This window comes from Mobula birostris, chromosome 3, assembly GCF_030028105.1.
Source record: "Mobula birostris isolate sMobBir1 chromosome 3, sMobBir1.hap1, whole genome shotgun sequence".
Classification (NCBI taxonomy): Eukaryota; Metazoa; Chordata; class Chondrichthyes; order Myliobatiformes; family Myliobatidae; genus Mobula; species Mobula birostris.
The window spans coordinates 27,862,256-27,887,188 of NC_092372.1; the positions used below are offsets into that span (position 1 = coordinate 27,862,256).

At 42.0% G+C, this 24,933-nt stretch overlaps 1 protein-coding gene and 1 long non-coding RNA gene across 4 annotated transcripts in view; one reads left to right on the plus strand and one right to left on the minus strand.

The window, feature by feature from the left end:
* Positions 1-321: 321 nt before the first annotated feature.
* Positions 322-18,408, minus strand: LOC140194551 (uncharacterized). Of its 2 annotated transcripts, none has more exons than XR_011885244.1 (3): positions 18,132-18,408; positions 10,166-10,310; positions 322-1,062 (listed from the first exon to the last, which is right to left on the minus strand). It is a non-coding gene; the product is annotated as an uncharacterized lncRNA (long non-coding RNA). The 2 variants fall into 2 exon arrangements; XR_011885243.1 differs by having other exon boundaries at positions 18,120-18,408.
* Positions 18,409-18,742: 334 nt separating this feature from the next.
* mtmr12 (myotubularin related protein 12) overlaps positions 18,743-24,933 on the plus strand; it is a 101,305-nt gene continuing 95,114 nt past the window's right edge. For both annotated transcript variants that reach the window (XM_072252375.1, XM_072252376.1), the window contains exon 1: positions 18,743-18,895. In XM_072252375.1, the coding sequence (XP_072108476.1) occupies positions 18,827-18,895 (69 nt within the window). In that variant the 5' untranslated portion in view covers positions 18,743-18,826. The remainder of the gene's footprint in view (positions 18,896-24,933) is intronic.

Consider the following 24,933-nt stretch of genomic DNA (forward strand, 5'->3'; position numbering starts at 1 on the left):
CTCCCATCACCATAGTCCTCCATCCATGTACCTATCCAAATTTCTCTTCAATGTTGAACTTGAACCTGCATCCACCGCTTGCGCTGGTAGCTCGTTCCACACTCTCACCACCCTCTAAGTGGTCCATTCACGATCCCCTTCAAAATTCCCTCCAATTTTTTTTTTACAGCAGTGTGGCCCAACAATTGCTCTGAGCAGGAAATTTGTACACAGTTTTATTACTGCACAGCACTTTTTTTGTAATATGCATACTACGAATATTTTGAATCAACATAGAAACTTCACGTACTTTGGATTTTATTTAATTGAAGGGTGTTATGAAATACAGGCAGTCCCCGGGTTACAAACGAGATCCGTTCCTAAGCCCGTCTTTAAGTCGGATTTGTACATAGGTCGGAACAGGTACATCTGGTCTTATTTAGCGTCAGTTAGTCAAACGTTTGTCTTAGTATATAGTATATATTTTACCATTCTATGCAGAGAAAATACTTAAACGTATGTATTTCAATAGTTAAACCACTGCATTGCTTAGTGATAATTGTAGCTTTCATCGCGGCAGGGCCTTTCACATGCTCCATTATTCTCACTTTATCCTTTAAAATTGTTCCAATCATTGACCGACTGTAGACTAACGCTTTTCCAATGACCGATGGTGTTTCACCTCTTTCTGATCGTTTTATTATTTCCACTTTATTTTCAATCGTGATCGTTTTCCGTCAACGGAACAGAAACACTGCGGTTTCAGCAGCAGCCGCGGGCGGCGGGTCCTGAGCTTCCCCCGGGTCCTAAAGTCCACCCGGACTGAGACAGGTTAAATAAGGGACAAGTGGGGGCGATGCTGACTGGAAAAGGGGGGTCAGGGTGAATCTTGCTAAGAAAAATTTAAGCCAACTACAAAGTTACACACTCAACACTGTGTTAATGGCAATGTGATCCAACTTAAAATGATGGACGGCGTTCTCCTTCCTCGAGCCGACGAATTTTTCATATAATCGGCTTTATGGCAGGCCATTCGTAAGTACGAGTTGTTTGTAAGTTGGATGTTCATAACTCGGGGACTGCCTGTACAGTACAACAAAGAAAATCTTTCATGCTTCGTAAACTTTCCCTCATCTAACTTTATTACAAATCCATTGTCCAGATTAATTTTGCATTCAGATGAAAAATATGTCTACACCCTCATTAGATAATGTAAACATTCCACTTCTAGTCTGTTTAGGATTTATATTTGGTTGAATTCATAACACATCACCAATATCTTGATGTGTAAAAATATCGCCAATTGTTATTTATTTGTCGTGATGCGAAGATGGTAGTTCAGTACCTATGTTGTAAAAGCCATTCTACTTCAAATGTGTACAATCTTTGTTCTTCAAAGCATTTAACTCTTCTGCTTTTCTTTACAACATCCTTAGGATACGAAAGATTATTATTATTTGAAAAAATTAACAAAGTTAGTCAAAACTTTAAAATTTTAGTAAAATAATCAGAATCATGCAAGCAATTTTATAGAAATTAATTTTTACCTTGTTCTAACAATTGTTAAATTTTAAAAATCTTACAAAATTATGATTTTTTTGAAAGATTACTTTCCAAAAAATTCAGAACGTACAATTTTTCACATCCAGACAAACACAAACCACAACTCACAACACAAGTAAATGATGTCAGGTAATCAAAACAATGACAGGCACAATGGTAAAAAAAAATGTTTGGCAAGACAGCATCGGCATTCAGTGGGCCAGCAGTTTCTTAACATGAGCTACTGACTTCAATTCTGTGTTTAATGTTAAAATTTCTAACAGTGTTGTAACTTGAAACACTGACAATGTAAATACATTGAAACTCTAAAACATTTCAAAGTAAAGGTTGTGGTACATTTATTATTTAGAAAAGTTATGGATTATATTCATTAACATATAATTAATTACAGGGTATTCCACAATTATATTAACATAGGTTTCAAAATTATCATTATATAAAAGAAAATTCCAGCTGTGTGACCACAAAGGCTATGTGCACAGGAACATTTCAGTCACTGTGCAGCTGCACACCACGCAGCTTAGAGGGAACTGTCTTTCACCTTTCACCCTTAACCCATGACCTCTAATTCTAGTCTCACCCAACCTCAGCAGAAAACCTTTATCTATACCCTCAAAATTTTGGATACTTCTATCAAATCTCCCCTCAGTTTTCTACATTCTAGAGAATACAGTCCTAACCTATTTAACATTTCCCTATAACTCAGGTCCTCAAGGCCCTGCAATATCTTTGTAAATTTTCTCAGCGCTGTTTCAATTGCACCTTTCCTGTGGACAGTTGACTAAAACGCACAAAATACTCCAGATTAGGCCTCACCAACATCTTATACAATGTCAACATAACATTCCTACTCTGTACTCAAGACATTGATTTAATAAGGCCAATATGACAAAAGCTTTTTATATGACCCTGTCTACCTGCGGTGCAACTTTCAAGGAATTATCTCCCTGTATTTCTAGATCCCTCTGCTTTAACGCACTCCACAGTGCCCTACTGCTCACCATGTAAGACATAGCCTAGTTGATCCTCCCAAAATGCAACACCTGCACTTGTTTGCCTTAAATTCCATCTTCCTATTTCAGCCTATTTTTCCAGCCGGTCCAGATCTCACTGCGAGCTTTGATAGCCTTCCTCACTGTCCACTACACCCAAAATCTTGATGTCAGCCGCACGTTTTCTGATCCAGTTTACCACCATTATCAACCAGATCGATGATCTAGATGATAAACAATGACGGAATCAGCACTGATCACTGTGGCACACCACTAACTTCACTCACCTTCGCTTGCCCCATCATTGAAATGTTCCCACAACCAATGGGCTCGCTTTCAAGGACCCTTCATCTCATGTTCTCGATATTTATTGCTTATTTGTTTATTATTTTTTTTGTATTTCCACAGCTTGTTGTCTTTTGCACACTGGCTGAACGCCCAAATTGGTGCAATCTTTCATTGATTCTTTTTTGGTTATCATTCTATGGAGTCATTGAGTATACCCACAAGAAAATGAATCTCAGGGTTGTATATGGTGACATAAATGTAATTTCAATAAGAGAAACTCTTATTGAAAGTGAGGCTTATCATTCACTAGAAAGATGAAATTATGAACTGCTAAGTAATTCTAGTTTTTTCAGTGATCACATGCTGCATATTCGAAAATCCATTCTTATGATAAGGTATCCTGGGAAAAGCATTTTTAATGTTTATTACCAAAGTTTATGGATGTTTTTTTCCTCCTTTTTCTCAGCAGTAAATACAGAGAAGTATCTCTTTGATTGTGAAGTAGTTTGAGAATATTGGAGATATCAAAGAAGCTACATAAATGTAAGGTTTTCGGCTTACAACAACATGACACATTTAGAACATAGAACATAGTACAGCACAGTACAGGCCCTTTGGCCCACAATGTTGTGCCGACCATCAAACCCTGCCTCTCATATAACTCCCCACCTTAAATTCCTCCAAATACCATTTGTTTGAAAATGCCACATCTTTAGACAGTGTGTCATTTTCTTTGTGGCCTCTCTTTCTGTCTACTGTGAAGATTTATGAGGGATGAATTTGTATAGGGTTTCAATCCATATTGCAAAGCAATATAGTACATGACCCAGTTATATCAAAACTATGTGTCAAATATCCACACACTTTCCTTCTCTTTCCATTTTTCATGTTAATTACATTCTTGCTACGATACTTAAATGTATCTCCTAACCAGTCTGGGCCACATTCTGGAGACTGGAGGCCTGGAGGCAACCTGTTCGGGGGTTGGATGCTCGTCTGTTTACGTGGATGGGCATGAGGGTGGGCAAGGGGTTTGTTTTGCTGTTGTTGCTTGCTCTATATTTGCTGTGTGTTCTGCTGAACATTGTGAGCATGCTATGTTGGTGTGAGAATGTGTGGCAATACTTTCAGCATATCCGTAGGTTGCTACCACAAACGGTGCATTTCACTATATGTTTCGATGTACATGTGATTAATAAGTAAACCTAACCTGATGTCATTTAATATGTTAATTTAATAAAGATATTTTGCACCAATTGCTAAATAGTCACATTATTAAATTTCAAAATACCCTGAAAATTCTGGTCAACTTCTCTCTGGAAATACCCATTTTAAAAATGCCAGCATACCTCACCTTTTATGTTGTTATAGAGTCCTAGAAATCACAATATGGAAACAAGCACTTCAGCTCAACTGCTAGTCCTAGTTACCCATTTTCGGTCCATAACCCTCAAAGCCCTTCCCCTCTATTTACCTATCCAAATGCCTCTTAACTCTTGCGGTAGCACTTGCCTCGAACAATGTCTTTGGCAGCTCATTTCAGGCATTCACTACCCTCTGTGTAAAGAAGTTACCTCTCAGATTTCTTTTAAACTTATCTCCTCTTGTCTTGTGTCTGTGCCCTCTAGTCTTTCACTCCCCATCTCTGGAGAAAAGACTATGACCATCCACCTACAAAAGACTTCAAAGCTCCATGAGATCACCCCTCATTCTCCTGCACTCCAGAGAATGAAGGTCTAGTGTGGCCAACCTCTTCCTATAATTCAGACCCTCTAGTCCAGGCAGCATCATTGAAGATCTCTTCTGCACATACTCAGCTTGACAATATCTTTCTGATAACATAGTGACTAAAACTGTATACAATACTCCAAATGCAGCCTCACCGTTGACTTATAAGACTGCAACATCATGCCCTATTCCTAAACTTGATGCCTCGACTGCTGAAGGCCAGAATGCTAAACCCCTTTTCATTACCCTGTCTGCTTGGGTGACTGCTTTCAGTGAACTGTGCACCTGAGCGATCATCTAACAAGGCCATTTAGATTGAACTTAGAAATAAGAAGGAGTTGGCCACCTTAGTAGAACTATATTACAGAATGTCCAATAGTCGGTGTGTCCCAAGTCCCAGGTCCCTCTGTCCCACAATATGTGTCAGTGCTCTGCCATTCACCGTATATGTCCCAATCTGGCCTGACCTCACACTTATCTAAGTTGAAATTAATTTGCCATTCTTCAGCCCATTTCCCTAACTGATCAAGTATCTTTGCAATTCATTGTTACCAGCTTCACTATCGACAAGACCCCTTCACTTATTTTCTTCAGCAAACTCACGCAAATTTTCTAATCATGCCATATCCAAATTACTTACATAGAAAGGGAGTAGCAGAGGGCATTCCACTAGTCACAGGCTTTCAGTGCGAGAAATGACCATCAACCATCATTCTCGGCTTCCTATTGACAAACCATTTCTAATTCCCCTGAATCCCATGTGAATCTCCAGATCAGCTTGCCATGTCGGACCTCATCAAAGGCCTTATTAAGGTCCACATAGACAACATCCAACACACTACTTTAATTTATCCCCTTAGTTACCTCTTTGAAAATCTCCAAAAGACTCATCAGATATGAATGCTCATGCACTAAACCATGCTGAAGATTTCTGATCAGGCCTCGACTCTCCAAGTGCTGGTGAATTATGTCCCTCAGAATTCCTTACAGTAACATCCTAACAACTGCCCTGCAATTCCTTGGCCTATCCTTGCTACCCTCTTTAAACCAAAAGATATAGTAACAGAATTAGGCCATTCAGCCCATTAAGACTACTCCACCATTCCATCATGGCTGATTTATTATCCCCCTCTGCCCTATTTTCCTGCCTTCTCCCTGTAACCTTTGATACACTTACTAATCAAGAACCTATCTATCTCCATTTTAAATATACCCACAGCCATTTGAGACAACAAATTCCACAGATTCAACACCCTCTGGGTAAAGAAATTACCTGGTCCTAAACTCTCCCACTGTAGGAAACATCCTCTCTACATCAAGCATTCTTGAACAATGGAACAAGATTAACTATCCTCTAGTCTTCTGGAACTTCGCCAGTGGCTAACAGTAAAACAATTATCTCGACAAAAGACTCCACAAGACTCCTTGCCTTCCCAGATGGTCCAAGGTTACACTTGGCCTGGCCCTGTAGATTTTCCCACCGTATTGCACTTTAAGACTACAAATACCACCTTCTTCATAATATGCAAATGAACTTAGACCTCACTGCTTATTAATCTCATTTATTTGGCATCCATAATATTCTCCTTAGTAAATATCAAGAAGAAATGGACATTAAAATGTCTATCTTGAAGACAGAAACAGGTGAATTTATTATGGGGAACAAAGAAATGGCAGATGAGTTGAACAGGTACTTTGGATCTGTCTTCACTAAGGAAGACACAAACAATCTCCCAGATGTAATAGTGGCCAGAGGACGTAGGGTAACAGAGGAACTGAAGGAGATTCACATTAGACAGAAAATGGTGTTGGGTAAATTGATGGGACTGAAGGCTGATAAATCCCCAGGGCCTGATGGTCTGCATCCCAGGATACTTGTGGTTCTAGAAATCATGGACGCATTGGTAATTATTTTCCAATATTCTATAGATTCAGGATCAGTTCATGTGGATGGGAGGGTAGCTAATGTTATCCCACTTTTTAAGAAAGGAGGGAGAGAGAAAACAGGCAATTATATACCTGTTAGCCTGACATCAGTGGTGGGGAAGATGCTGGAGTCAATTATAAAAGATGAAATAGCGGCACATCTGGATAGCAGTAACAGGATCGGTCCGAATCAGCATGGATTTACGAACGGGAAATCATACTTGACTAATCTTCTGGAATCTTTTGAGAATGTAACTATGAAAATGGACAAGGAAGAGCCAGTGGATGTAGTGTACCTGGACTTTCAGAAAGCCTTTGATAAGGTCCCAGACAGGAGACTAGTGGGCAAAATTGGAGCACATGGTATTGGGGGTAGGGTATTGACATGGATAGAAAATTGGTTGGCAGACAGGAAACAAAGAGTAGGGATTAATGGGTCCTTTTCAGAATGGCAGGCAGTGACTAGTGGGGTACCGCGAGGCTTGGTGCTGGAACTGCAGCTATTTACAATATACATTAATGATTTAGATGAAGGGATTAAAAGTAACATTAGCAAATTTGCAGATGACACAAAGCTGGGTGGCAATGTGAAATGTGAGGAGGATGTTATGAGAATGCAGGGTGACTTGGACAGGTTGGGTGAGTGGGCAGATGCAGTTTAATGTGGATAAATGTGAGGTTATCCACTTTGGTGGCAAGAACAGGAAGGCAGATTACTATCAATTTTGGAAAGTCACAGGATGACGAGTACGCTCCAGTCTACATTAACGGAGATATAGTGGAGAGAGTGTCCAGTTTCATGTTTCTGGGAATACATCTCTCAGAAGACCTTACATGGTCCACTAACATCACTGCGATAGTTAAGAAAGCACAGCATCGCTTGTTTTTCCCCAGAACACTGAAGAAAGCCGGTCTACCTGAACAGACGCTGGTGACCTTTTACCGCTGCACCATAGGGAGCATCTTAACATACTGCATCCCTGAGTGGTATCTCAGTTGTACAGCAGCTGATAGTGTCGTACAGGACCGACCAATGCAAAGACAAAAGTACCGCAAAAACACTAACACGCGTAATTCTTTTTCAAACCTTTATTCTTTACTCATAGCATGCTATGGGGGGAGTTACAGACTGATTTCCCAAAAAAGCCAGTCCAGACACTGCCCCCGAATTACACAGTTCTCCACAATTTATAACATTGATCAGGTAGTAGGAAATCTTACGATTACAAGTTTAGATAATATTAGAATCATTTCAATCACATGCTAAGATACAATTAGATGTAAAAGAATCATTGGTTAGTTAGTTATAATTATTTTAAGCCAAATCTAGCCCATCAGTTCCTCATTCGGACACCTTCCCCTTTTCTCCAGAACATTCTAGCCCTTGCACTATTCTTCCCATATTTAGCTATACCTTGAGATACTTCTGCAAGATCAGATAGTTCCTTATTTGAAGCTTTGCCTATCTTTAGAGAATAATGACTAGTACATCACCGGTTGCTGGGTAAAGCTTCTTTTCAACTGTCCAAAACAGTAAGCTAAGGCGCACACAAGGTGATTGATCATAAGTTAATCAGTGTTTCTAGTCTATACCCCTATTTACCTATCCCTTCACTCTATCAATAGGAAAGCATTTCAGCAGGTCATCTCTAGCGCACAGAAGATCATCGGGACACAGCTCCCTACCCTAGAGGACACCTACAGCTCTCACTGCCTAAGGAAAGCTACAAGCATCTGTAAGGACAATACACACCCATGCAATCATCTGTTTGAACTTCTTCCATCTGGCAGACGTTACAAGATTTTCTATGCCTGCATTTCCAGACTGAAAAATAGTTATTTCCCCAGAGCTATAATTGCTCTGAACCAATCGATCAAGCATCATCCATAAATTTGTTATATTGCCACTTTAATACTGGGTTTATGGTTGCTGGTTGTACTGGCTGGTTACCGATTTTATTTATTTTATTTGTTGTTTTATAGCATTGAGTATGGGAGTTGCAAACTCATTTTCACTGTATTGGTGCATGACAAATTGTACTATGCAATGACAATAAAGATATTTCATTTCATTTCATCTGAATGGTGTCAAGTTAGGAAAAGGGGAGGTACAACGAGATCTAGATGCCCTTGTTCATCAGTCACTGAAAGTAAGCATGCAGGTACAGCAGGCAGTGAAGAAAGCTAATGGCATGTTGGCCTTCATAACAAGGGGAGTTGAGTATAGGAGCAAAGAGGTCCTTCTGCAGTTGTACAGGACCCTGGTGAGACCACACCTGGAGTACTGTGTGCAGTTTTGGTCTCCAAATTTGAGGAAGGACATTCTTGCTATTGCGGGAGTTCACGAGGTTAATTCTTGGGATGGCGGGACTGTCATATGTTGAAAGATTGGAGCGACTGGGCTTGTATACACTGGAATTTAGAAGGATGAGAGGGGATCTGATTGAAACATATAAGATTATTAAGGGATTGGACACGCTAGAGGCAAGAAACATGTTCCCGATGTTGGGGAAGTCCAGAACCAGAAGCCATAGTTTTTAAGAATAAGGGGTAGACCATTTAGAACGGAGTTGAAGAAAAACTTTTTCACACAGAGGGTTGTGGATCTGTGGAATGTTCTGCCTCAGAAGGCAGTGGAGGCCAATTCTCTGGATGCTTTCAAGAAAGAGTTAGATAGAGCTCTTAAAGATAGTGGAGTCAAGGGATATGGGGAGAAGGCAGGAACAGGGTACTGATTGTGGATGATCAGCCATGATCACATCCATCATGAGGGACTTTCACCAGCTCGGAGAGGAGCTTGAAGACATGCACTCAACATTTTAGGAAGAACTTCTTCCCACCCCGCCTTCTGAAAAGTCCATTAACTATTTATTTTTTACATTTCTTATTGTAACATCGTAACATTTTAAAAGTATTGCACTGTACCACTGCTGCAAAACAACAAATTTCATGACATGTGACAGTGATAATAAAGCTGGTTCTGATTCCTGACATGTGCCTTGATTTTGGGATATCAGGAGACGAGCCGTTCACCAAAAGGAACATTTGTGGGAAAAAAAACTTTCAAATCAGCCCATGCTCTAAAGTGATTGAGATCTTTCCATGTCCCAAGCAGCAAAGGAATTGAATGTTACGCAATTATCGATAACATAGATACGGATTTTTATGATATTGTGATGGAATGAAGATTGTTGATGATGTTTAGACTCAAGTCACTGCCCTGAGCTTCTCCTCAAAATGGAGAACCTCAGGGCAGTGAACCTCCAACCACCACAACCACCTTTCTTTGTGCGAAGTATTACTTCAACCAGTGTTTCCCTTCCATCCCCATTGATGAGTTTTTCCCATCCATTTCATGGAATCTGGATGTCGCTGGAAAAGACAGCACTTATTGCTCTAGAACCAAGTGGCTTGCAATGCCAATTCAGAGTTAACTGACAGGTCTAGAGCCGGGGTTCCCAATCTGGGGTCCACAGACCCTTGGTTAATGGTAATGGCATAAAAAAGATGGAGAACTTCTTGTTTAGAGTCACATTTCATTAGACGAGATAACAGTGGCAAATTTCGAAATGTTGACAGATTATTCCCCTCCGTAAATGTTGCCTGACTTGAATACCTCCAGCATTTTGTTTGTGTTGTTAGTTAACCATCTCGATTTTTAAACAATCCTGTAGCTTTGAAGACCTTACCCATAGCTATTTTCAATGGTATTATCAGATTTCACAGTGGGATTTGTACTTGTTGATGTCTGGATTACTATTCCAGTTACATGTTGGTTGCATCATCATTGTAACTCTCCATCAAAAGTTGTCTTGACATCAAAGACAGTCACGTCTAGAAAAGAGAGTTTAAAGATGAACTTTATTTGTTGCATGTACATCAAAACATCAGTGAAACGTGCTGTTTGTGTCAACAACCAATACACTGCGAGGGTGTGCTGGGGCAGCCCGCAAATGTCACCATGCTTCCAGCTCCAACATAACATGCCCACAACTTACAAACCTGTATGCCTTTGGGATGTGGGAGGAAACTGGAACACCCAGAGGAAACCCACATGGTTACAAGGAATATACAAACTCCTTACGGACAGCGGCAGGAAGCAATTCCCTTACCAATACTTGGACAAAGACTGAGAAGGTGCCGAGAGCTGAGTGGACCTAGTGTATTAAACTAGGTACTGATGGTCAGACAATCGGTTAACAAGTGCTGCTTGATGCTATCCTTTATGCTTGAGACTACCTTCCATCCCTCTGCTGATGATTACAAAAAGACTTCTCCGGTGGTAGTTCTCCAGAATGGTTGGCCTATCTCTTTTTGAAGAGAACGTACCTGGGTAACTTTCCAGATTGCAGGATAATTTCCAGTGTTGCTTCTGAACTGAAATAGTTGGATGAGAGGTACCGCTAGTTCTGCAGTGCAGGTCTTTAGTATTACTGACAGATTGGTTACTGGTCCCATAGCTTCTTCCCCTCTGCCATCAGATTTCCAAATGGATAATAAGCCAACCCACGAACACTACCACACAATTTTTGCAGTAATAATTTAAAATTTTATATATAAACCTCCTATATCTAATAATGTGGCCATTGAGTGAATGTTTGTAGTCTTCTGCTGCTCAGCCCATCCACATCCAAGTTCAACATGTCGTGCATTGAGGAATGCTCTTCTACACACCACTATCGTGATGCATGGTTACTGTCACCTTCCTGTCAGCTTGAACAAGTCTGGCCATTCTCTTCTGACCTCTCTTATTAACAAGGCATCTTTGCCCACAGAACTGCTGCTCACTGGATGTTTGCTGTTTTTTGCACCATTCTCTGTAAACTCTGGAGACTGTTGTGTGTGAAAATCCCAAGTGATCAACATCTTCTGAGATACTTAAACCACTCATCTGACACCAACTATCAACTCCTTGACTGTATCGGCATGCTTTTATACATTGAGCTGCTGCCACGTGATTGGCTGATTAAATATTTGCATTAATGAGGAGATGTACAAGTGTACCTAATAAACCTAATGTCGTGCTGTACTGCAAATCAACTATTTCCTCCTGGTTTAAGATGATGCTACTGAAGATGAGCAACAACTTACTGGCAGTTCTCAAAGCAAGAAATACAACTAAATACTTTACTAATAACACTTCTGTAAAAAAAATTACAGTAAACGATCACCACAATGAAGGGGCAAGCGAAGGCGGGGCTGACTCAAAGGTCGAAGGGCGCAGGTGCAATGCTAAGTCAGAGCAAGGTCAAGGCATATTCCAGGAGAAGTGGTCAGAGAGAGGTTGAGATGGAATCAGGGCCTGTGAAGCGGAGAAAATTTGGAGCGCAGAAGTTTTGCAGCCCATCACCTAAACCGAGAGCAAGGTCTGATTGATCTAAGTACCAGGCCAATTTGGAAAGTATGGGTACAGGGCAGTACGTGCCAGTGGGGTACAGGCCCAGAGTGTATCGATGTGAACAGGGCCCAGGTCTTAGAGCGAGAAACAACCCGATGTTTGGACGATTTAAATGCTGGATTGAAAAGGCAGGGTGTTGGGCTGGCTCTGCTCGCTGCTACATGACACTTGCTCTGCTCTTCACTGCCCCGAGGCTGAGGCTGTGGCCCTACTCTGGCATAGCTAACATTATTTAAAGCAGCTGGCTAGCTGCTAAGGAGCTACTCTATTGCAGACAACTCGCCTCTCCCGGAAGTTCTGGGAATCTCCCGCAAATTGATGGTGCTACCTCCCTGAAATGAGTTTTTGCAGGGTGGGATGTCTGTGTGGGCCTACTCTGGCTAGTCCAGGCCTCATGTCTGCAGACTCACATTTGTTCTGAATGCTGTTGCTTGCTTTTATTGTTTGCACAATTCTGTGGTTTTTTTCCCTCTCTGCACATTGGATGTTTGTTGGACTTTTTTTAATGGGTTTTCTTGTGATTCTTGTTTTGTGGCTGCCTGTCAAGGTTATATAATGTATACATACTTTGACAATAAAAATGTACTTTGAACTTTTAACACTTAACAGTGATAACAAACCTGATTCGGATTCTGGCATATGTGTATTCCTGTGTTGTGTTGTTATTTTGCTCTTCCCTTTAATGTACACCTTGCCAAATCCTTCTAGAGCCCCTCAGTTTATTATATTAAGAGAAGGAGGGATGTTCTGGGCTGAGACATTGCCGATTTGACTGCTGTTTGAGTCCCAACATGGATGCAGTTTTGATTGTTCAGGTGCATTTTACATTTATCCCATTTGACAAATGATAGTGTCAAGAATAACATGAAGATGTAGGAATGGATCCATGTCTTCACAAGGAATGTGTATACAGTCTTCATTTCACGGTGATGGAGAAGCAGGTTGGTGAAATTTCATTCAAATCTTAGTTCACTCATCGCTAACTCTGTTTGGCTGGAGGAACTCAGCAAGTCTGGCTTCTGCTCCCTTCTTTTCCAGTCCCGACGAAGGGTCTTGACTGTTTATTCCTCTCCACAGATGATGCCTGACTTGCTGACTTCCCTCAGCATTTTGTGTGCGTTGCTCATGATATCCAGCATCTGCAGAATCTCTTATCTTATTCTGACTTTGTCCTTCAGGACTTAGCCAACCTTTTTAGAAGTGGAACTATCAAATTAACAACCATAAAAGCACAGAGTCATAGAACACTACAGCACAAAAACAGACCCTTGGGCCCATCTAGTCTGTGCTAAACTGTTAATGCTGCCTGGTCCTATTGACATGCACTTTGGACCCATCCATATCCCTCCCATGCATGTACCTATCCAAACTTTTCTTAAATGATGCAATCAAACCAATATCCACCACTTTGACTGACAGCTTGTTCATCACTTTCACCACCCTCTGAGTGAATAAGTTCCCCCTCAGGCCCTCTTTAAATATTTTGGCTTTCATTCCAAACCCCTAGTTCTAGTCTCACCTGTGGTGATTTCATGTGTCACGTGACAGAACATGCGCAGAACAGACAGAATGATCGAGAAGCTTGCATGTTAAACGTGGTTGCTGTTTGCTGTTAAAGAAAAGCTCTAGTTATGTTCTTCCAGAATATGTGTCTTTATGAGTAACCCACGGTACGTATAAAGAACACAACATGGTGTCAGAAGTCGGTCTGGAAGAATAATTCGCTTCGCTAACATGGGAGAAGTGAAGATAATTGAGAAAAAAAGAGCACAAACTTTTTTGTTGTTTGTTAACAGCTTTAAGAATGGAAGTTTTGCAACCCCCATCAACACTTCAGCTGACTGGAAATGTAGCTGAAAACTGGAAAAGATTTAAACAACGTCTTGAAATTTATTTATCTGCTATCAGAGCAGAAAATAAAAACAGAGAAAACGAAAGCTGCAATTCTACTCCAAGTGATTGGGGACGATGCAATTGAGGTATATAACCATTTTACTTTTGAGAATGGAGATAATTTGAATCTAAAAGGGATAATCGACAAGTTTGAAGCCTTTTGTTTACCAAAGCACAATGTGACATATGAACGGTACAAATTCTTTACATGCAAGCAGAAAGCTGGTCAAACGATTGATCAATTTGTTATGGAATTCAGAAACCACAGTAAAACTTGCGAGTTTGCAGAGCTGACGGGCTCTCTCGTTAAGGACAGAATTGAGTGCAGCATTCTGGATAATGCTCTGAGAGAAAGACTCTTAAGAGAACCAGACGTAAATTTGGAAAAAGCTTTGATTCTCTGCAAAGCTTCGGAAACCGTAAAGTCGCAGGCTAAAGAGCATTTTATTGAGTACTGCATTGTACATGCTGTGAATAACTGTGAACAAGTTAGAAAAAATAATGAAGCGACTACGAAACCAACAGAAAGCAAGAGGTCGTTTGAAAGAAAAAAACTTTGTGATCGCTGTGGGCGGGAGCACCAACCTAAAAAGTGTCCAGCGTATCGGAAAATGTGCAACAACTGTGGTAAGAGTAATCATTTTTCACGCTGTTGCAGAAGTAGAAAGGAAATAAAACACATAAATGCAGTGCTTGAAAATGAACGCGAGGAGTTTTATATAGATGTGCTTTGTGAAAACAAACAAAGTAAGAATGACTGGACTATGTCATTGCAAGTGAACAAAAACATTATTCTGTTTAAATTGGATACTGGAGCTCAAGTAAATGTTCTTGCAGAATCTGAGCTTAATGCATTAAAGCCAAGACCAAAGTTACATCAGACAAATATGAAAGTGACTGGATATTCAGGTGCAGACATTCCAGTTAAAGGAACATGTGTGGCAAAAGTATCACACAAAAATATTGAACACATACTTTAATTTGTGGTAGCGCCAAAAAATGTACAGTCAATATTGGGTTTATCTGCCTGTGAGAGACTGAAGTTGGTGAAAAGAAATCTAGTCCTGGACAGTGACACGTCAAAATACAGTGACTTGATGAAAAAGCAAAAGAGAACAGAATTTGATTCCAATGTGGCAAAAGTAAATGAAGTTGTGGATCTGTGGAATGCTCTGCCTCAGAAAGCAGTGGAGGTCAATTCTCTGGATGCTTTCAAGAAAGAGTTAGATAGAGCTCTTAATGATAGCGGAGTCAAGGGATATGGGGAGAAGGCAGGAATGGGGTACGGATTGTGGACGATCAGCCATGATCACAATGAATGGCAGTGCTGGCTTGAAGGGCCGAATGGCCTACTCCTGCACCTATTGTCTATTGTCTAAGTCATGAAGAAAAATCCCAGACCCCATCCCTTTGTTACCAGCATCTTACAAAGCACTGCCACCAAAACCAAACTTGCCGGTACAGTACAATACAGATCTGAAGCCAAAGAGTGACAAGAATCAGGATTCAATTGAAGAAGTGAAAGCACAAGTGAAGGTATTGAGAAGTTTTATTGAATTGATGAAGTCTCAGCATAAAAAAGAGATTACACAGTTAATGAATGAACTGCGATTTCTTCGCAAAGACCTCCAGAAAGAGCCAACTTCAGAGTTTCAGTTAACAGATGCAGACCAGACAAAACATGAAGATCACAATGAAACACAAGAACTGTATGAACCACTTAGAAGGTCTAATTGTGTTCGTAAACCCCCAGAGAGACTGAGAGAAACATGTTAAATTATGCATTTGTTTTAATGTTGCTAATTGGTTTTTCTTTTTAAGGAAAGGAAGATGTGGTGATATCATGTGTCATGTGACAGAGTTCGGAGCATGCGCAGAACTGACAGAATGATCAAGAAACTTGTATGTTAGACATGGTTGCTCTTTGCTGTTAAGTAATGGTTATGTTCTTCCAGAATATGTGTCTTTATGAGTAAACCACAGTACGAATAAAGAACACAACATCACCCAAGCTCAGTGGCGAAAGTCTGCTTGCATTTGCCCCTCGCACATACTTGGACAAGCAAGAGAGTCTGTAGATGCTCCAGATGGAATCTGAGCAAAGAAAAACACAAAACAAGTGACCATAAAAACAAACTGCTGGGGGAACTCAGCAGATCAAGCAACATCTATGGAGGCAAAGAGACATTTCATCAGGAGTGTAGAGAGGAGATAGAGAGGGAAGGATGAGGAAGGGGCTGCCAGACAGTAGGTGAACTAGGTGACGAGGGAGATGATGGGAAGATGGAGCCAGGTGAAGCTGAAGGAGGGGGTGGAATCCATAGACAGCTGGGGGGAAGTGACAGGTAGAGACAGATGGGGGGTGGGAATAGAGGGCAGATGGAGCCATCTGGGGATGTAGAGATAATGGGAAGGTGATTATAAGACCATAAGCAGAATTAGGCCATTTGGCCCATTGAGTATGCTCTGCCATTTCATCATGGCTGATCCATTTCCGTCTTAGCCCCAATCTCCGGCCCTCTCCCCATATCCTTTCATGGCCTGAAAAATCAAGAATCCGCAACGCCCATCTTAAACATACCCAATGAGTTGGCCTTCACAGTCACTTGTGGCAATGAATTCCACACAATAACCACTCTCTGGTTAAAGAAATTCTACCTCAGCTCCAATTAAATGGACATCTCTCTGTTCTGAGATTGTGCCCTCTGGTCCCAGCTTCCTCCACCATGGGAAACGTCCTCTCCACATCCACTCTATCAAGGCCATGCACCACTTGATGAGGCTCCCCCTTCATTCTTCTTAATTCAAGGGAGTACAGGCCCAGAAACATCAAATATTCCTCATATGATACACCTTCCAATCCTGAAATTATTTTCATGAACCTCATTTGAACCCTCTCAAGTGTCAGTACATTCTTTCCTAGATACGAGGCCCAAAACTCCTCACAATACTCCATGTGAGGCTTCACCAGTGCCTTATAAAGCCTCAACATTACATCCTTGGTTTTATATTCCAGTCCTCTCAAAATGAATACTAACATTACATTTGCCTTCCTCACCACCGATTCAACCTGCAAATTAACCTTTAGGCAATCCTGCACGAGAACTCCCAAGTCCCTTTGCCCCTCAGGTTTTTCTATTTTCTCTCCATTTAGAACACTTAGAAAACAGCCTACACTTTCATTTCTTACACCAAAGTACATTACCATACACTTCCCAACACTGTATTCCATCTGCCACTTCTTTGCCCAATCTCCTAATCTGTCTGTCTTTCTGCAGCCTCTAAAACTAACTGCCCCTCTACCTATCTTCATATTGTCTACAAACGTGGCCACAAAGCCATCAATACCTTCATCCAAGTCATCGACATATAACGTAAAAAGAAGCGATCCAAATACAGACCCTTGTGGAACACCACTAGTTACCAACAGCCAACCAGAAAAGCTCTCTTTCTCCCCACTCTTTGCCTCCTGCCAATCAGTCACTGCTTTTTCCAGGAATCTTTCCTGTAATACCATGGGCTTGTAACTTGTTAAACAGACTCGTGTAGCACCTTGTCAAAGGTCTTCTGAGAATTCAAATACACACCAACCGATTCTCCTTTGTCTATCCTGCTTGTTATTGCATCCAAGAATTCCAACAGATTTGTCAGGCAAGATTTTCCCCTGAGGAAACCATGCTGATTGTGGGCTATTTTACTATGTAACGAAAACCAATTTCCCCCGGGATCAATAAAGTATGGCTATAACTATGTCCGTGTCAGGTCACTCGTCTGAGTGCTACTGGTACCATGTAACCCAGTACTACCTGTTGCGTGGTCGGGTGGTCGGCAACTAAACCGGCTCCCCCACCAGGCTTGCCTGTTGAGGAGGGTGGCCCTGCAGGCCGGAAAACAAGACCTGTCAAAGGGAGAATGAACCCTCTCGTAGGGTCAACGGCCATCTAGCAAACACGTGCGTGAAGCGTGGAAAGGGCATCCCTTGTATCGAAGCTTGGTCTGGCCATTCACTGCAACAGAGCTTCCCCCAGTCGTCTTGGCCCCCACCGTGCCGCTGGATCCGGGAGGGGATGTCGAGAGGGTGGGTCTGGACCTGTGCAATACCCTACTCACCTAAATCCATTCACGCACCCGCTGTTCCTTTCTGAGGAGTGGGGTATCCTATATCAAACCCCACTAACTGACTGAAAGGAACCATCATCATCCTATGGGATGGATAGCGAGGGATGACGGGTAGATGGAACCAGTCGGGGAAAGGACAGGAAAGCCAGAAGGAGTTGCGTGTGGGTACTGGACAAAACAACGTGGGGAAGGAAGATCAGAGGAGAGGAAGGAACGAGAGAAGCGTGAGTTACCTGAAAACGTACATCTCAATGTTCAATGTCCTGACGAAGGGTCTCGGCCCGAAAAGTCGACTGTACCTCTTCCTAGAGATGCTGCCTGGCCTGCTGCGTTCACCAGCAACTCTGATGTGTGTTATTCCAATGTTCATGCCCGGCAGGAATATGAGTTGCTGCAACACATACTTCCTCCACCATCAGTGTATCTTGACTGCAGCGAGCCTCGTTTTGTAACTGCATTAAATTCTGGAGAGTTGCCTGGGATGATTGGCACATACCAAAGCAAGCTCTACCCCAAGAATGAATTAAGTAACCAGCCTTGGCAGCGGACTGAAAGATTACACCTAGTCAACCTTCAGAGTAAACGACAGACTTAGAGCAAATATTATTGGCCAAGACACCAATGATGGATACCTCAACTGACCAATAAACGGAGAGGCCACTGTTTTCTAAGCCCTTAAAAGGAGCGCACTGAGCCAGCGGCGGGCGAATAAGAATGGAGTGGGATGGCTGGTGGGGGAAAGCGCTCACGTTGATTGGCACAATTATTAACCAATAAACCAGCGCCTGGAAGAAGCGACGTTTCGAAATCGGAAACCTATATTTGACCTCGTAGAGCCAATCAGAGGCGTGCGGAAGGCGGGTTTGAGACGGGCGCAAGTTTAATTAGTGGCCGCACTACCTAAGGAATCAGCAACAAAGTAACCCGGAAAAATCACGAAATGTTGAGTTTAGGGTCGGGAGGTGGAAAAACAGCGAAGCCTTCCTTCGTGTCTTACGTTTCCCCTGAGGTGGGTCTGCACTCGTTTAATTAAGAGCCAGGGGTTTGGTTGAATCTCTTGGTTGGCGGTGTGTGTGATTGAAAGGGACCTGCGGAATGGGTGCGGTGATTGTTTATTGCTGTTGCCGCAGTTCAAACTATGCCCTGGCATGGCAAGGTTTAAAGTAATGTCTGTAATTTTAGACCTTCTGCTCTTGCACTAGTATTCTGTCTGTAAACAAGGTCAGGAAAATCAGAGCCACCAACTGTTAATTGTCACTGTATTGAGATAGATGCCGTCATTCGACAGTGGTGATACGACGTGTGGAGTTTAGATCTGAGCTGAGATCCCTTTATTTAATATTGATCTTTTGATTAAACTACAGGGAAGTTAGTGACGGAGGCGTCTTTGGTAGCACAAGAAAAAGTGGCGGAGTGAAGCAGGAGAATTTAAATGATTTGATTTCCGTGGGAGTTTAACTTGAAACTGAATGGAAACTGGTGTATGTAGCTACATTTTGTGTCGATAAGTGAAATGCAGATCATCTAGTCTTCTTCTCCTGAACTCTGGCAAATTACCATATTGTGACATGCATACTTATTTAAACTATTCGGTTATTTCAACAGATCTCAAATGTTTTGGGTTTCATGTTAGGTTGGGCGAGCGAGGAGGAGGATGAGGGGTGGCTTGATAGTGTACAAGATAATAAGAGGCATAGGTAGAGTGGATGGCCAGAGACTTTTTCCCAGGGTGGAAATGGCTAATAGGAAGAGGAATTACGTTAAGGTGTTTCAAGGAACGTGTGGGAGGCTGTTAGAGATGTGTTTTTTTTTAATACAGAGACAAGTACATGGAACACACTTACCAGAGGTGGTGGTGGTAGAAGTAGATGCATCAGAAACATTTAAGATATTCCTTTGGTTGAAATAAAAATGGAGGGCTACGTGAGAGGGAAGAATTAGATTGATCTTGGAGTAGATTAAAGGGTCAGCAGAGCACCATGAGCTGAAGGACCGTAGTGCTGAGTGTTTTCAAGCTTGTTTCTTGTGTCTGATGGAAGATGGGGGTGGGGGTAGAAGATAGAATGTCCAAAGTGAGTTTGGTCTTTAATGCTGGCTGCTGGAAGTGTAGACAGAGTCCATGGAGGAGAGATAGGTTTTTATGATGGTTGACCTGTGTCCATAACTCTCTGCAATTTCTTGTGGTCTTGAGCAGAGCTGTTGCTGCTCCAAGCTGTGATGCATCTGGATAGGATGTTTTCAGTGATACACTGAGGGTCAGCTGGAATATGCCAGACTTTCTTGGTCTTTTGAGGAAGTGGAGGCGCTGAGCTTTCTTAGCTGTAGTGTCCACGTGGTTGGACCAGGACAAGGTGTTGGTGATGTTTATGCCGAGGAACTTGACCTCAGCACCAGAGCAACGTGTGTTCCACTCTGCTTCCTGAAGTCAATAGCCAGCTCTTTTGTTCTGCTGATATTGAGGGAAAAGTTGCTGCCTTGATACACACTGGACTCTCCTTCTCCTTCCTATACTCTGTCCTGTTGATTATTTGTGATCTGGCCCACTATGGTGGTATCATGTCAGACATCTCACCCTGCAAAAACTCATTTTGGAGAGGTAGCACCACCATTTCAGGGAGGTAGCACCCCCCGGTCAACCTCCAAGGGTGTATGTAATACTATGTTTAGTGATTTTTGTCTAATCTGTAAACCAAGTTGGGAATATGCAGAAAGTGTGACATTAAAATATGTACTTATTATTATGTTATTATGTTTATTCTATTATAACTTAAAGCAAGTCTTCAGGGAGTTTGGCCTCATCACGTAGGACGTCAATAGAATAGCTCCTTAGCAGCCAGCCAGCTAGTTTAAATAACGTTAGCTATGCTAATGAACGAATGACACCTGTTAAACTCACCTCAACATGTCTTTTACAGTCTTAACCCACCATGGGCAATAGAAAAGTCACTGTTGTAAACAGTGCAGCGAGCAACACTGTCATTATTTTTGACCTCTATTAGGTAGGGGTACACTTTAGTGTAGTCTGGGGTAAAGTGTGTTTTATATATATGTTTTGAAACACTCTGCCGTGGTGGTGCAGGACACGAAAGGGAACTGATGAAGAGAGAGAGGTCGACTGTAAAGCCTGCCCTCAGAGAAAACTGATTGATCTCTCTTTGTGCTAAGTAGACCTATCAGGATTCCTGCTCCCGCTCTCAAAAAAGTCAATTTCCAGGATATTGTATATAACTTGCAGGTGTCAGGGAGTTGCCATCAATATGCGGGAGACTCCCGGAAATTCCGGGAGAGGTGGGATGTCTGTCATGTAGATGGAGTTGGAGCAGAATCTGGCCACACTGTCCCGAGTGTACGGGGAATCAAGCAGGAAGTTGAGGACACAGCCCTGGTAGGACATCAAGATTGGGGATAAATGTGGCAGAGGCTTTGCTGACTATCCTTATTGATTTTCATCTGTTGGTCGGAAAGTTAATGTTCCAATTGCAAAGTGGGAGTGGTTGCTGAGTCCTAGGTCTTGGAATTTGAAGTTAAATTTACTTGGCATTGAAGGAGGTAATGTAGTCAATAAATAACAGTTTAATTTAGATGTCTTTACTACCTAGATGCTGAGTGTTAGGCCAGGGAGATGGCATCAGTTGTGTTCCTATTTCAACAGTAGGCAACTTGCAGTGGATCATTTGTGTGGAAGGCTGGAGTTGATGTGTGCCATGACCAGCCTGTCAAAGCACTTTGCGATAGTAGGTGGCAGACCCATCCGGTGATAGTCATTAAACATGTCAAGTTATTTGTCTTCGGTGCCAGGATGATAGAGGTTTCAATGCAGCTGAGAATCTCTGATTGAATAGAGAGAGGTTAAAAAATGTCTGCAAATACTACTACGAATTAATCTGTGCAGGATCTAAGGATGCAATGGTGACTGACGGTTCTAGAGCATTAGAGGTTGTCAGGATAGACATCACAGTTAACGTACATGAGCCAAGCAATGTGCCATCTCTGATTCTATGACTAAGTCATAAACACAGATCCTGCAAATGCTGGGAATCCAGAGTAACACACACAAAATGCTGCAGGAGCTCAGGTCAGGCAGCATCTATGGAAAGGAATGAACAGTTGACTTTTTGTGCTGGGACCCCTTATTCAGTCCTGATGAAGAGTCCCAGCCTGAAATGTCAAATGTTTATTCCATTCCATAGATGCTGCCTGACCTGCTGAGTTCCTCCAGCATTCTGTATGTGTTACTCTGACTAAATCTTTGTTTTTTTTTTATCAGCAATGTATATGCTCTTGTTCCAAGACTGGCTTGGTTGATGAATGAACTATCTTTTGAGAGAACTTAAGGTACGATTATATCAAATTGTTGATGTGTTGAGTCGCATCCATTTTGAAAGAGAATTCATGATTATAGTTGTGTGATTTGTCTGACATGACCAAAGCTGTATACATTTTCAAGACACAGTTTGTTTCCTATAACTAATGTGTTTAAAGAGAGCAAGGTTGCATTTGTATTGAGTTTCTTGCCCCGATCCATAATCTGGTGCCCTTCACAGCAAGTTAACTTTGGAAGTGTAGTTATATTTTAATTTCAGTAAATAAGTCAGCTGATATAAGCACAACTCAGCCTGATGAAACCATACCATTTATCAGTGCTGTTTTTAACATATTAGTTAAAGAAGTTATATATTGATGAAGGAACAACACGTAAGGTGCTGGAGGAATTGGTTCTCGTGTGTCTACATTGACAAAGGTTCTGCAGAACTCCCAAAGCTCCTCTACAAGCTCCTCAATCCTGGCTGATTTGATTTGACTCATTTTCCTGTATTTTTCGATGACATGACAAATAAACCTAATGTTTGTCTAATTCAACAGGTGGCTTCTAACACTTAGCACTGCTCAGAAATACCGGCTAGGATTCTGTTTGGTAGCACTTCTACAGTTCCTTCTTTGACCATGATTGTTCTTGGCAAATTTTTCTACTGAAATGGTTTGCCATTTCCTCCTTCTGGACAATGTCTTTACAAGACAGGTGACCATAAGATATAGGAGCAGAGTTAGGCCATTCAGCCCATCAAGTCAGCTCCACCATTCTATCATGGCTGATCTGGCGTCCCAGTCAACCCCATAAACTTGCCTTATTGACATATCCTTTGCCATGACCAATCAGGAAGCTATCAACTTCGACCTTTTAAAAAAAATATACCCACAAACTTGCTCTCCACCAGTGTCTGTGGCTGAGCATTCCACAGATTCACCACTGTGGCTAAAAAAAAAATTACTCCTTACCTCTGTTCTAAAAGGTCGCCCCTCAATTCTCCGGCAGTGCCTTGTAGTTCTGGATATCCCCCACCTTAGGAAACATTCTCTCCACATCTAACTTATCTAGTCCTTTGAACATTCGGTAGGTTTCAATGAGTCGTTCCCCCCCCCCCCCCCCCGGTATTCTCCTAAATTCCAGTGAGTACAGGCCCAAAGCTGCCAAATGCTCCTCGTATGTTAACCCCTTCATTCCGGAATCATCCTTGTGAACCACCTCTGGACTCTCTCCAATGACAACACCTCCTTTCTGAGATGGGGCCCAAAACTGTTGACCGTATTCCAAGTGCAGCCTGACTAGTGTCTTATAAAGCCTCAGCATTATCTCCTTCCTTTTAGTCTATTCTCCTTGAAATAAATGCCAACATTGCACTTACCTTCTTTACCGCAGACTCGACCTGTAAATTAACCTTCTGGGAGTCTTGCACAAGGACCCCCTAAGCCCCTCTGCACCTCTGATGTTTGAACTTTCTCCCATTTAGATAATAGTCTGCACTATTGTCCCTTTTACCAAAATGCATTGTCATACATTTCCCAACACTCAATTCCGTCTGCCACATTTTTGCCCGTCCTCACAGTTTGTTTAAGTCCTGTCGCAATCACATTGCTTCCTCAGCACTACCTGCCCCTCCACCTATCTTTGTATCATCTGCAAACTTTTCCACAAAGTCATTATCAATACTCTTCAGAAATTGTATCCCCGGCTGGATTGCATAACTAAAGGACTTGTGATGTGCACTAGCTGCTCATGTGGCCATCCAGCACCTGCTCCAATGGCTTCATGTGACATTGACCAGGGCAGGGGCTCTAAACAGTTGCTACACCTTGCCCAAGGGTGACCTGCAGGCTAGCAGAAGGAAGGAGGCCTTCTACCTCCTTTGGTAGTGACCATCCATTGAGAACAGTACATCAGCCAATTTTTCCATGAGTCAAAACCTCAGTTTTCTATATTCACTCACACACACATGCTATAATTCATTGAATACATGCCCTGATGCTGCCTGTATTTAAACTAATGGAATATATAATGCATTTAGTTATTCAATAGTATCATGAAATGTTATTAATAAGTTTTAAAAATGCTTTAAAGTTTGGGAGAATTAGGGTTCAGGCATGTCAGAGGTGTATAAATTGGGTAGTTCATAACCCAGGGAGCACCTCTGAATGATTTTTGCATCCAGCTAGGAAGACATTTGGAGCGTGGTGGACTTCGGTAGCACAGTTCTACACCAATAGTATCGGTAACCGATAGAAATACAGTACTTCTGTGGCCCATTCCTTTAAATGGAGCAGCACAATAGTGTAGTGGCATAATGCAGGGGTTGCCAACCTTCCTTACGATTAACTAAGTGGTCCATGGACCCCAGATCGTGGCATTGCATGATACGGGACCCGCTGCAAGATCAAGATTTGATTCCCGCTGCGGCCTGTTGGAGCTTGTGCGATCTCCCCAAGACTGCATTAGTTTCCTCTAGGTGCTCCAGTCTCCTACCACATTCCACAGACGTATGGGTCAGTGTTAGTGAGTTGTGGCCACGTTTTGCAGCAAGTGAAACGTAGCAACACTTGCGGGCTGCCCACAGCATCATTCTCGCTGATTTGATTTGATTTGACTCATTTCGCTGTGGGTTTTTTTGTACATATGACAAATAAAGCTAAAGTTTGTCTCATTCAAAAAGTGGCTTCTAACACTTAGTCAGTACTGCTCATATTTTGGCTAGGAACTAGTTCGGTAGCGCT